Genomic DNA, 12,395 nt, shown 5'->3' with positions numbered 1-12,395 from the left:
AGAAGCTCGTGATCGTTTAACGATCGCTCAAGATTTCTTTAACCTACTAAAATATAAAAAATTTGTTAGTAAAATAAAAACTACACCTTCATTCTATATTTTTTTCTAATTTTATTAAACTTTTCACGTTTAATATTGACGTTTAATAATTTTACATGTGTTATAATGAAACATGTGACTTTCCCGTTCATGAGCGATTCCATCTCGCAATGCGTCGTGGGTGTGGCGTGGGCAGGTCGGAGGCTGTAGATTTAGGCTCGTTCATCGATTGATAAACTCTTGGAATTCAGTTTATTATATCTTATGCTAATTCGTTACGAACGAACAACCTATTAGCCAACACTTGCCGTTTCTTAATACTTTACGTGTACGGCTATAATTTATTGCCTTGACTGGAATTTACAAGGTTAGAGCCCGTTGTGATAGTTTAAATTAGTTATCAGTGATGTAACACATTTGAAGAAAATAGCGGTGTTAATTCTTTATTAAATCAAACTATTAGGTATTCACATTCATAAAACATTGGATCCAAATAATACTTGTGAAGAATAGTTGTTGATTAAAATCAATGTAACATACGACTGGCCGTTAGACAGTTACTGTTTACGATTTAAAGATGACGCACGGACGGTTAGTTCAGCGTTCGTTCGCCCAGACATATCAAAACAATAGAAGTTTTCATATATATGTCAATTGTAATTATGAAACAGAAAGTATTTAAGTAACACCACATGATAGAATAATTAAATCTAGACCTATATTGTTTTTCAATCGAAATCGAAATCAAAATCTAGATTGGCGTGCAATGAGTTCATATGTTAGTTAAATTTATAATTACGTTATGTTATATGTTAGTTAATTCTAATTTAAATAACGGCAACGTCATTTGTAGTAGATTTTAAAGTTAGTAAAAATAAAATTTCTTATGTGTTATTAGTTATTGTGAAAAACTTCGATCTGTCTATGAGATTATGTTGAACTATTGATACTTATATTGATGACTGCAATATAATAAGGTCAGTTATTATATAAAATAGGTTATACTTAATAATTATGTCCAAATAATCTATAAGGTTATCCTCTAATAATTTCACAGATAATTGTATAAATGTCATATATTTTTACTTTATAATTAAGATATATTATATTTATTTCAAGTCTGACTTGTTATGTGTGTATTTAATTTTTTTTATTTATTTATTTAATTTATATTTAATAGATTTAAAATTCGTTCGTGTAATGGTACTTACGGCTTCTGCCTTCTGTGATCAATTACTATAGCATGCTTGAAGTATGCCAGTTTATGTAATAGCTCAAATATCACGCTATCCGTGGGGTCGATGATCTGTGACACAGAGTTTTATCATTTTCATTACGGTCCGGGGTTCTCAACCCCGTTGTTACATTACAAACTTAGCAATGCTGACACATTATTGCTACTGATAAGGATCTTATTGTAGTTTTGCAATTTTATTTAGGTTAAAAACAAAACTATTATACAAAGATACGATCTATATTACTTTCTTGTTTATGGAATTGTTATGTTTAAAAAAAAAAAAAAAAATGATTATTGCTTTATTGTCTTATCAATAACTTTGTCATACGCGTCCTTGTTAGGTGTCTTCTCAAAGATCAATTCAATAGATCCTGAATTTGTTACCCAGAACAATGTCTTTCCGATAATAATATAATTAATCTAGTTATAGCGTGGTAAATAAATAGTCGAAGTCAGAACTTGCTCCTTTTTGAAGTCGGTTAAAATAACTCCTTATTGATTACATTACATTACCTACTAGCGAATGGAAGTCCTGCCAAAATCGGCTTAGCCGTTCCAGAGATAAGCCAGAACAATAAGACAGACAAACAAATAAAAACATACTCAATATCGTATGAACTCTCATATACGTTTAGTGAAAAGCTGTTAATTTGATATAAAAAACTTAGATTTTACTTATAAGTGCCTATAGATATTATTGTATTTATATACATTTAAAAGTACAGAGGCTTAGCGTCTCAAGAAAAGTTTCAACCCATTCCTATTGAATTATATTCCAAGCTAATTCCTTAGAAAATATAAAGAATATAAATTAATCAATGCGTTCGAAGTCAAGAAGCGTAGAAGCGTAAGTAAAAATGTTTATTTCCTTTATCGAATTTTCCGTCACTATACCTTACATCATAAACTCTGATTAAATTTTCAATACAAATTACAAATGTTGTCATTCGACTTGAATTTGCTCTACAATATCTTACGCGTCAATAAACTCAAACCCATGGAATATTATAATACTACTACGTGTTTTATACCACACTATACGTAAAACCTTTTCCATGAAAAGATTGTAGTTCATGTCTCTACAGTTATTGAAACTTGAAGACTATTCATTTTGTTACAATCACGTGATTTTATTCGACATCATTTAATCTTAACATTTTTAAATTCATATTTAAAAAAATCCTTTAAACGAATGTTGAAAACAATAAAAATACTAAAAGGGTCCTCGGCCTCTAACACGCGATGCATTTGCATGCGCTGTATGCAGCCAATCGATGAGCGGGGGGTGCAGCGGCCCCCATTTGGGGAGTAGGGGGTGCTTATGTCCTTGCGGGCAGCACATAGCCGCCGGTCTGGGGATAATTTAACGAAGCCTATGTGAACATCCGCGAATAATTGATCACCGGTATACGGTCTGAATCATGTAATGGAATTGTGTGCATCTCTAATTCGCAACAGATTATTTACTAGATTTATATTCTATAGCCTCATACTTTTATATATAATTAGTAGATATAGGATATTTTCAATAGATTATTGATATAATATATTTAAGCCTGTAAATTAAGATTAATGTAGTCCTAACCTAGTTTGAATACTAGAATATACTGGATGTTAAAGTTGCATAAACATCTCAAACTAACAGACGTTTAAATTGCTTGGTAAATATTTTTAAACTAATGTTAGCATTAACAAAATAATCCCATAATGTCATTGTAAATAATGTCCTTTTGTTATCAACGTTTCAAGTAAAGAGCTATCGTTTTCAATTCACCGAACGAATTTTCGTCACGCCATCAAACGACTTTGATTTGCAAACTCACTTAGTCTAGATTTACTCATCAACGCTTAGTGTGGGTTCCGATAAAACACGTAAACAGTAACGGTTTTGTGCTCGGTATATGATTTGTTACTGACAGTGAATATGTCACGTAAACGCGTACTAAGCACACAAGCTGAGGTATTATAATTTAGGAACTAAAAATAGGTCAATTATTTGATCTGTTACACAATTTTAGTTTTCTACACTTATCACAAGTTCGTATTGACAAACTTAACACCGTCAGTTTCTAGTTGTTCATTCACATGTCATTTATGAACGGAAAACTAAAAACTGTGCGTTCTGAGTTTGGTCATGCATTCTCGTACTTAGGATACTTCTCGATCCGTCAATTATAATCAGTGCACTATGTTCATTAGTCTAAGAGCTATCTGTGTTTTATTCTCCGTTTTTTTTTTACATACGAATTATTACCTAATAAACTTCTATATAAATATATTTTTCACATCATTCTTATAACATTTAATCATCTTTTGTTTGCTTTGCTATATCCTGCTTTTTAATTGTTTATTATATATAGTATGTCTGTCTTGTAAATAATGTAATATGTATAATATGATATATTTTTTGTTATCAGCCATGAGCCGGAAGGTGGCGGGAGGTGCGAGGGTCCGCTAGCTCGAGCCATGCAGCCTTCACAGGAGAGATCCCCCAAGAGACAGGTCCCAGCGCCCACGCATGGTGAGACGATTTATATAGCAGCTTGACTTTTTCACCATTAACAGAATTACTACGTAATTGAAACTATTCAAACAAACTTATAAGCATTTAAATGAAACTAATATATTTCCGATAAACTACGCGTGATTTATTTTTGTAGAAAACTACCACTAAGTAACAGACGAGATCTGCCTGTGATCACGGTTGCTGAAAAGTAACCAAAACGTCGGGAGTATGTAGTTTTTTACAAAAATGAATCACGCGTAGTTTATCCGAAAAATATTAGTTTCATTTAAATGACTGAAACTCGCGAAAATCTTAGATCTCATTAAACGTATAAGCAATTTTAAAATCAGCTAAAAGATTTTTTTTTTCTTTTAATATGTTGAAAAATATAGAGTTAGTCCTTTGTAGCTGCTGTTAAAGGTTGTCTAAATTTTTTTATATTTTTATAGTTGCGAAAGTATGGCAATAAGTTCGTCTGCTCTTAGTTTATTGTTATTTTAAAGGAAACATCATTTCAAATATTAATTCGATTCAGTCAACAAAACTTGCATTATTTTTGAAAAATACCTATCAGTTTCAACAATAGTATAGTGTTGACACAAATATATTTCTTGTGTAAATGAAATGAAATGAAAATATATGAAATAGTTACAAAGTTACATTTAATTAAAACTTTCACATAAAGTAATAAAGACAACTCGCACTTAATTCTGATTTGTACGCTTACTATAAGTTAGCATCGTCACTACACACGGAACGTCAACAGTTTAACATTCATATAACTCAACACGTCATAGCATTAACGTGCGATATTTAATGAGAAAGGGGAAACGCGTAATACGCACTATTTCATTCGAAATAATATTTTTTTTTAATAAACAACTGGAAAGCAACTTTTTATGCTTTTTTTTTATTTCAAATAAGTGTACGATAGACTTTCAATTCGTTACTTTAAAGTGAATTTACGATTATGTTATAACCTATATATATATGTACTCTCTGTTTGTGAGTTTGAAATCAGTTTTTCTCCTTAATCGAGGCTTGCTTAAATCACATTATAAGTCTGTAATTATTGTGCACAGTCCTAAAATAATAATTTTATATTTGAAGTTTCAATGTTATGAGATGAGGTTTTTTTTTGTAAATCATAATTTCTGGTCGTAATTTTGTTAGATATCCACCGTCTATGAGGTTATCTGATGCGTATATTGTTTGTGTCTATCTCGTGTACAATTTAAAACTGAATGGTTTACATTCATTACTTTATAACTATTCTGATAGTTTGCTGTTTTTGGTGGGACATGTCTATGAATAATTTAAAAGTGACGAATTACAGTACGCTGTGGCTCGCTGCACTCTGATAACAATAATCTATTGATTTTACCAATTGAAAAGAAGAGGTAAATGTTTTACAGACATTTTCCTTGTATGTCTTAATTCTTCTAATCCGACAACTTGGCGATGGTAAAGATTACTTGAACATTCCGACTGTGAAGTGTTCCTTTATAAATATGCAAGGTGTTCGTCATACGAGCAGGTGTCCGAAACTATAGGAAAACACGCATGCAAATATATTAATGAGATTAACAGTTAATTATCGGGAAAACTTCAACTAATCGCCGCTATGTTTTTCCTTTTCCCATAATGGAACCACAGATACGCCAGCCTCGTTCAAAATGTCCGTCGCCGCGCCACTGACGACTAAGTTATTTAATATACCGGCAATGTATCGTTTGTCGGTCGTGGGCGATGAATGATAATTACATTTTTTTCTTGGCACCAGCCATTTTTCTGAGAAGGCTTTATATGCAAATTTTATATACGCGTCGACGTTGGTGTACCCAGGAGATTAAACGTCAAACGGCGACGGTTAAGGCAATAGGATAATGGAATAATGAATTGAAATAGCTGAAGTAAAGGATTTCCATCACACAGGAGCGGCAGCAGACCCGTCCACTTTAAAGGTCCATCTTCCGAACGGCGGCTTTAACGTTGTGAGGGCGTCCCCGGACGAAGATGTTAGATCTGTTCTACGATGTTTGGCGACGAGGCTGGCGACTGGCGACCGCGTGTACGCGTCCTGCTATGCTTTGAGGGCTCGGAGACTAACTACTGGAAAGGTAAGCTGATGGATTAATTAAATTTATAACGAGCTAATAATTTCTTCAAACTGATTCTTTCTCATAGAAACTACAGCATAGTCATATCTGTCACCATGTGCAGCCTATTCGTGTCTTGAGACTTATTTAATGCACTCGTTAGTTTAGATCTGCCTCAGACTTGATCCGCATCATTAAGTTGTTCTGATCAACTACTATCACGTGTCACAATCACCCCATATACGGTACTACTACGTAATTGTATTATATATGATACAAAGTACAAAGCAACAATGAATGTTTAAATGTAAATATAATTAAAATGTCTGTAATCGATAATAAATATCGAGAAACCGTACATGTTACAGAAAATGACCTTTTTCTCGATAATACACGGAACCAAAACTAAGTTACAACTCAATTATAGCAGAGAAATAAAAACCGATTAATATTCAGAAATAGATTTTAATTCTTAAAACATCGATTGACAAATCATTCGTTCATTTTGAATATTACTCCAGAACTACAAAACTTCAATAGATATCATTAAATCATTAATAATTAATAATTAAGTCATTAAAATATATTTCAAATGAATGTGAATGAAAAACACTTCGTTATAATGTCGAGTTATTAACTATTAGTTAGAAGTTGTTACATTTCTATTATAGTTTCAGTTTTTTTCTCTCCACATTCGTCTATTTACATTAACTATATAAACATTGTATTTTTTTACTATAAATAATATTAAATTAGGATGCAAACCGAATTAATCGATAGATGTATGTTTATAATAGAGTATGTGGTGGCCTGGAGGTTAAAGGTCCGCCTCACACGTGAGGTCGCGGGTTCGAAACCTGGCGAGTACCAATGTGATCTTTTCCGAGTCATGTGTACTTTCTAAGAGGATTTAGACACCACTGACGGACGGTGGAGGAAAACATCTTATAATTTCAAATTATAAGACTGAAATCGCCAACCCGTCTTGAGCAAGCTTGGTGATTAATGCTCAAACCTTCTCCATGTGAGAAGGGGCCTTTGCTCAGCAGCGGGCTTCCGATAGGCTGATGATGATGATGATGAGAGTATGTAATGTTATGTATAATATATCACATGCTGTTGTCCAGACCCGTTGGATCCACCAAGACACTCCTGTCTCCGAGCTCACCTCTCGCTGGCCGGCCAGTGAGTGGCGGCTCGAGCTGAGGGTTCGCTATCTGCCGGCGAACTTAAGAGACCTCTGCGACTCCGACCGCGTCACCTTCCATTATTACTACGATCAGGTAATTCTCACCCAAGTTATATGGCCTACATATATTGTTCTACATGTATCTCCTTTCCTTATTGCCAAATCCATCGGGATATCTTAACAAAACTTTTTTGCGGTGTCAATCATCTGTTGCTTATCTTAATACCATACAATTTTTTTTTATTTTATCTGTTTAAACATCTAAATATAACATTTTTTCCACAGGTTCGTCATGACTACCTCAACGCTAACCATCCGATGGTCGACCAGGATTTGGCGATTCAAATATGCTGTTTAGAAATAAAGTAAGCACTAACACCTATAAGAATAATCGTATTAAACCTTAATATATATAAATTTTATATATATTTCATCTATAGTTCATTCAAATAGAATTTTATTGTCAATTTTTTGAATCAAGTAATTGACCACGATTACTCCGTTCTTACGTACAATTGAATGTCAGTCCTGATAATAATTACATCTCAATGAACTCACCACTGTTCTTAACAATCTTTTCATCGTTATACAACTGTGTATATTTTTGTTTTGTTGGTTGTTTTAGACGTGGCCTTCATCCGCGCAAAGACGTGCGCAGTATACTATATGTTTATTTTATAAAATCGTTTTGAACACGAATATTTATTGCCTTTTGTCAAATTGACGCGATCATTTTTTACTCATCAAAGTCTATTTGTCTTTGAAAATTGAGTGTTGTACATGATAAATATATAATTGGCTAGTTTTGCGCGCGACTTCGTCTGCGTTACTTTCAAAATTAGTAATGTATAGCTGACCGGTCGAACTCTGTTCCTCCTTAAGGCAGTAAATGAGAAGATTTTGGATTTTATCAATTTATTTTTTTTGATTTTTCAATCGCATGAAAAGTAGCCAATGGTCTTTTCCTGGTTCTAAGCTATCTCTCCACCAATTTTCAGCATAACCCTTAAAGCCATTCTTGAGTTATAAATAGTTAAACTAACGCGACTGTCTTTTATATATAATCATTATTTTTATAACGAACACTCTAGTGTATTCAACAGGCTGTGATGAAAGTCAGCTAAATTGAGAAGTAAAATTGTATTTTTTTTCTGGTATTCAGCAGCGGAACTAAACATAGATACCGCTAAAAAGTACAAATTAAACGATTTTTTTAAATCGTTAGTGAGTTCGCAACACTAGTTGACCTTGGTGGCATGGTCTCTGGGGATGTTGGTTTCTCAAGGAACCGTCAGCTCTAGTAACACAACGAGTTTTAAAATTCTCGAATCCAGAAATATGTTTGGTCTCGACGTCCCCGTTATTATAGTTCAATCCTGAGCCGCTCTAAGGATAGAGTAAGGCTTGACGGTTGATTTTATAGCCCTGTTGCCTTGTTTCACAAAACCTATTGATTGTTCGTTTCTGGTTATTTCTTTTGGCGCTCTGGCCACCGAAAAACTGACCGCTTCACGTATGATTTCTGACACCCTGTCGTGTCGACGCAAGTATTGACCGCTATCCAGGAGTACCCTACATCCCACCAGCAAATGCTTAGCAGTTCCAACAGCCTGCCCGCAGATATAGCAAGTTTTTCGGTACCCCTTCCTACTAAATTACTCTGGTCTGGGAGAGCCATTTGGAACGCAGTGAGATAAATTTTTTGCAGTGCTGGCCACCTATCATTTAAGAAAGTGCGGCATTTTAGTGCTATTGTGATGCAAAAATCTCCAATCTGTAACCACTCGTTCTGAATTTCTAAACTCATTAAAAAAACTCACTAATAAATACTTAACAAAATATGAATAAATTAAAGGAATTTTTATAACTAAGGTTAAAGTATCTTAAACAGTACTCACATCACTAGAGGCATAGACAAGTCTCTGTCAATATCAGCTGATCACGTTTGTTCACAAATTTGTCGAATTCTATTGAAGTGAACTATACCTATATATGTATAAATTCAACAAAATAGTAGACAAATACATTTTTACGATACATATATCAAGTGATGTATATGTGTGTATTTTTTTTTTAATAGATATTTCTGCAAGGACATGCAAATATCTTTGGACAAGAAATCTAATATAGAATATTTGGAGAAAGAATTCGGTCTGCACAAGTTCCTCCCAAAGTCCGTTCTGGAGGCCATCAAACCTAAAGTACTCAAGAAGGCCATACAGCAACAGTTCAAGAAGGTATTCATTATATCCTATACATACTACGAAAAGAAATAAACCTTAAAGCTTAAACGTTAAGGTATATATTCTAATAATTTTGTCGTTTCATCCCAATCAGGTATCAAATCTGAGTGACACTGAGTGTATGTTGAAGTACTTGGAGACGATGCACACGCACTATGGGTACGACCGCGAAACGTTCACGGGCGCTCTTGGTACAGGGTGGGCTATACCGGTGGAACTAGCCATTGGACCTGATATCGGTGATTATTAATATATATACTAAGGCCCCTATACAATAAGAGAAGGCCTCTAGGCTCCCCCGTACTCCGTCTGAAGGGGCCTTGCATTCTATATGAGTAATATATTACTCACAATGAATAGTTGAATTAAAGTAATTTAGGATCTATTCCTATAATATAAGGTTTGATTTCCAGATATATCGTACGTGTCCCACAAGGCCGGCGAGCCCCCCACCTACACCAAGATAGCGTCTTTCAGCGACATCATCGCCGTCCAAACACTCAAGTCTAACTGCACCCAGCAGTCACAGTCACAAGTAAACAAACACGATCACACTATCACATGCGATAATTAAATATATATATCTTATAATTATTTCCAAGGATTTCTAATAGAAGAGCAATACAAACTTAATATATATGCTCCAGTAAAAGTCCCATCAAAATCGGTTTATCCGTTCAAGAGATCGACCAGAACGAACAGACAGATGATAATAATGATTTCAATGTAACAAAGAGACATTGTAATTTTATATATATGTAGATTAGATCATATCTAGCAGGGTGTGATACGTAACCGACCGTTAGCTGCTTGCTCTAGTAATTAGTTGCTCATGTTAGTATACGTGTATGTGTGTGTGTTCCAGACCAGCTCCTGCGGCAAGGCTGCCCTTCAGCTCCGCGTGAAGGGCGCGGCGGAAACGTTAACTATAACGTGCAGCAGCGTCGAGGTATAGCTGCTCATTCACTCTCAGTCTTGAGTTCGATTCCCGGGCGGTACCTTCTTTGGGACCTCCTTATATATGTACATATAATTTTTTTTCCACAGGCTGCAGAAAGCTTAGCGGACCTAGTGGATGGTTATTGCCGGCTTGTGACTGACTCGCAGACATCGCTGTGGAACAGAACTAGTACGTATTATGTATATAATATAGATTCGTTTCTAGATTTTCTATTTTTGATACTAAACATCTCTTTCAAGCAACTGTATGGAAACAACTGAACTGTCAGTGCAAAAGTGAGTTTAATTTGGAGGTATTGATTATACATACACACACACTCACAGATTCCACACACACACATATATATATATACATTGTGTCAATAATATAATTACATTTAATTCATATTATTCCGCGTCTACATATGACTTACAAAATAATTTAATATTAAAAACATAAAGTATTATATATAACACCTCCTTATATTCCAAAGTCTATAAAATACTAATAACACAATCTTGAACAGCTGCGTACTTAATAACATTAATAAAGCATCCGTACTGAAAATACAAACATACTAATTACTGATTACTTATTCTTAAATTTTTAATAGTGTTAGTGTCGCATTGATTTTTTTTGTTACTGGAATTAAAATTATTCTTTATTCAATAATATGTTGTTGTCCCAGCCGAGGTAAGCAGCAGTTCGTCTGAGGGTAAGAGCAGTTCTTTGGAAGGTCACCACACTATGTTGTCGGAGGACTACGCCGAAATCGCGGACGATGACCCCGACTATTCAACGCCGGCTGGTCAGTGTATATTAATTCAATTAAATACAATTTTAATTATTATAAATAATAGTTGTATATTAACCAGTAAATTTATTACTATGACCCCTCTTAAGTGTACATAGTGTTTGTAAAGTAGGTTACAGTATTGTATGGAATTTGATTACAAAGTTTATCTTGTTTCGTTGGCTTTACTGAAAGTTTTTTTTTTTTCTTGCTGTCTATAAATTTCTTAAGTTATTGTTTTAATATTTTTTGTCTTGTTTTTCAGTTCGAGATTATGAATTGGTTCGTAATCAAATAGAATTGACTGGCATCATTGGAGAGGGACAGTTTGGGGATGTTCATAAAGGTTAGTTCACACTGATACATCCAACATGTGAGAAAGTAACTGTTATTACATACGTAATAAATTAAATAAATTAAAAATATCTTTCATTATAATATTATATATAAGTTACTATTATATTTATAAGATTATAAGTGTTATAGTATTTCATTCGATATAGCATTGAATATTCTTTCCAATCCTATCAAAGCCTCTAGCAGATTACTTAATTATCTATTGATCAAGGAAAACTCCTTTGATTATTATTTGTTATTATTCCCAGGCACGTGTAAGGTATCTGGTGCCAATCACCCGTCTCTCCGACGTCAGCTACAGGCCGGTCGAGGTGAGCTGGTACTCCCCGTCGCTGTGAAGACATGCAAGATGGACGCCGATCTAGACACGGCTGAGAAATTCCTCGAGGAAGCTTGTGAGTTACATTTTAGAGTTGTATACAATCATTATATTTATAACCGCTGTGTAAAAAGTTATTTTGTGATAGGGATTTCGAATTCAACTTACTCGCATATCATTAAGTTTTCGATTTTTTAAGTGATTTGACTTATTTGCATTTAATTTAAATTTCGGCTTAAATTATGAAATGAAGATATACATATTTTAATATTATTATTACTCAGTAATTTTATATATTTCGATAATGATTCAATCAATCAGATACACGGTGCTAGGCGACTTTCAGGAATTTTGGTGATCACTGAGGTGTCATTCCGTGTCCCCAGATATCATGCAGCAGTTCTCTCACCCCCACATCATCAGTCTGGTGGGAGTGTGTTCAACGCCTCCCATATGGATCGTCATGGAACTGGCCACGTTAGGAGAGATGAGAGCATACCTTCAACAGAACGCACATAGGTAAATATACAAACACACACACACACATATATATATATATATATATATATATATATATATATATATATGGCTCCTAAAAATAAGTATGGTTGTGTTTAAACTTAATGGTTTAAATTCCTGTAACCTTGAATTAATTTTGCATGAAAAAAAATAA

General features: G+C 34.0%; 1 protein-coding gene across 11 annotated transcripts in view; it reads left to right on the top strand.

Annotated features, from left to right (window-relative positions):
- Positions 1-12,395, top strand: part of LOC116775416 (focal adhesion kinase 1) — a 72,798-nt gene that overhangs the window by 53,444 nt on the left and 6,959 nt on the right. For 10 of the 11 annotated variants that reach the window (XM_061524557.1, XM_061524560.1, XM_061524564.1 and 7 more), the window contains 14 exons: positions 3,694-3,797; positions 5,718-5,902; positions 7,009-7,164; positions 7,356-7,435; positions 9,151-9,307; positions 9,408-9,552; positions 9,727-9,848; positions 10,179-10,262; positions 10,361-10,442; positions 10,514-10,549; positions 10,942-11,061; positions 11,312-11,392; positions 11,652-11,798; positions 12,109-12,241. In XM_061524557.1, the coding sequence (XP_061380541.1) occupies positions 3,694-3,797; positions 5,718-5,902; positions 7,009-7,164; positions 7,356-7,435; positions 9,151-9,307; positions 9,408-9,552; positions 9,727-9,848; positions 10,179-10,262; positions 10,361-10,442; positions 10,514-10,549; positions 10,942-11,061; positions 11,312-11,392; positions 11,652-11,798; positions 12,109-12,241 (1,632 nt within the window). The remainder of the gene's footprint in view (positions 1-3,693; positions 3,798-5,717; positions 5,903-7,008; positions 7,165-7,355; positions 7,436-9,150; positions 9,308-9,407; positions 9,553-9,726; positions 9,849-10,178; positions 10,263-10,360; positions 10,443-10,513; positions 10,550-10,941; positions 11,062-11,311; positions 11,393-11,651; positions 11,799-12,108; positions 12,242-12,395) is intronic. The other variant, XM_061524561.1, reaches the window with a different exon arrangement.

The sequence above is a fragment of the Danaus plexippus genome, chromosome 25 (assembly GCF_018135715.1).
Source record: "Danaus plexippus chromosome 25, MEX_DaPlex, whole genome shotgun sequence".
Lineage (NCBI taxonomy): Eukaryota > Metazoa > Arthropoda > Insecta > Lepidoptera > Nymphalidae > Danaus > Danaus plexippus.
Note: the sequence above shows the minus strand (reverse complement) of the source record. Positions and strands in the feature narration are given on the sequence as shown.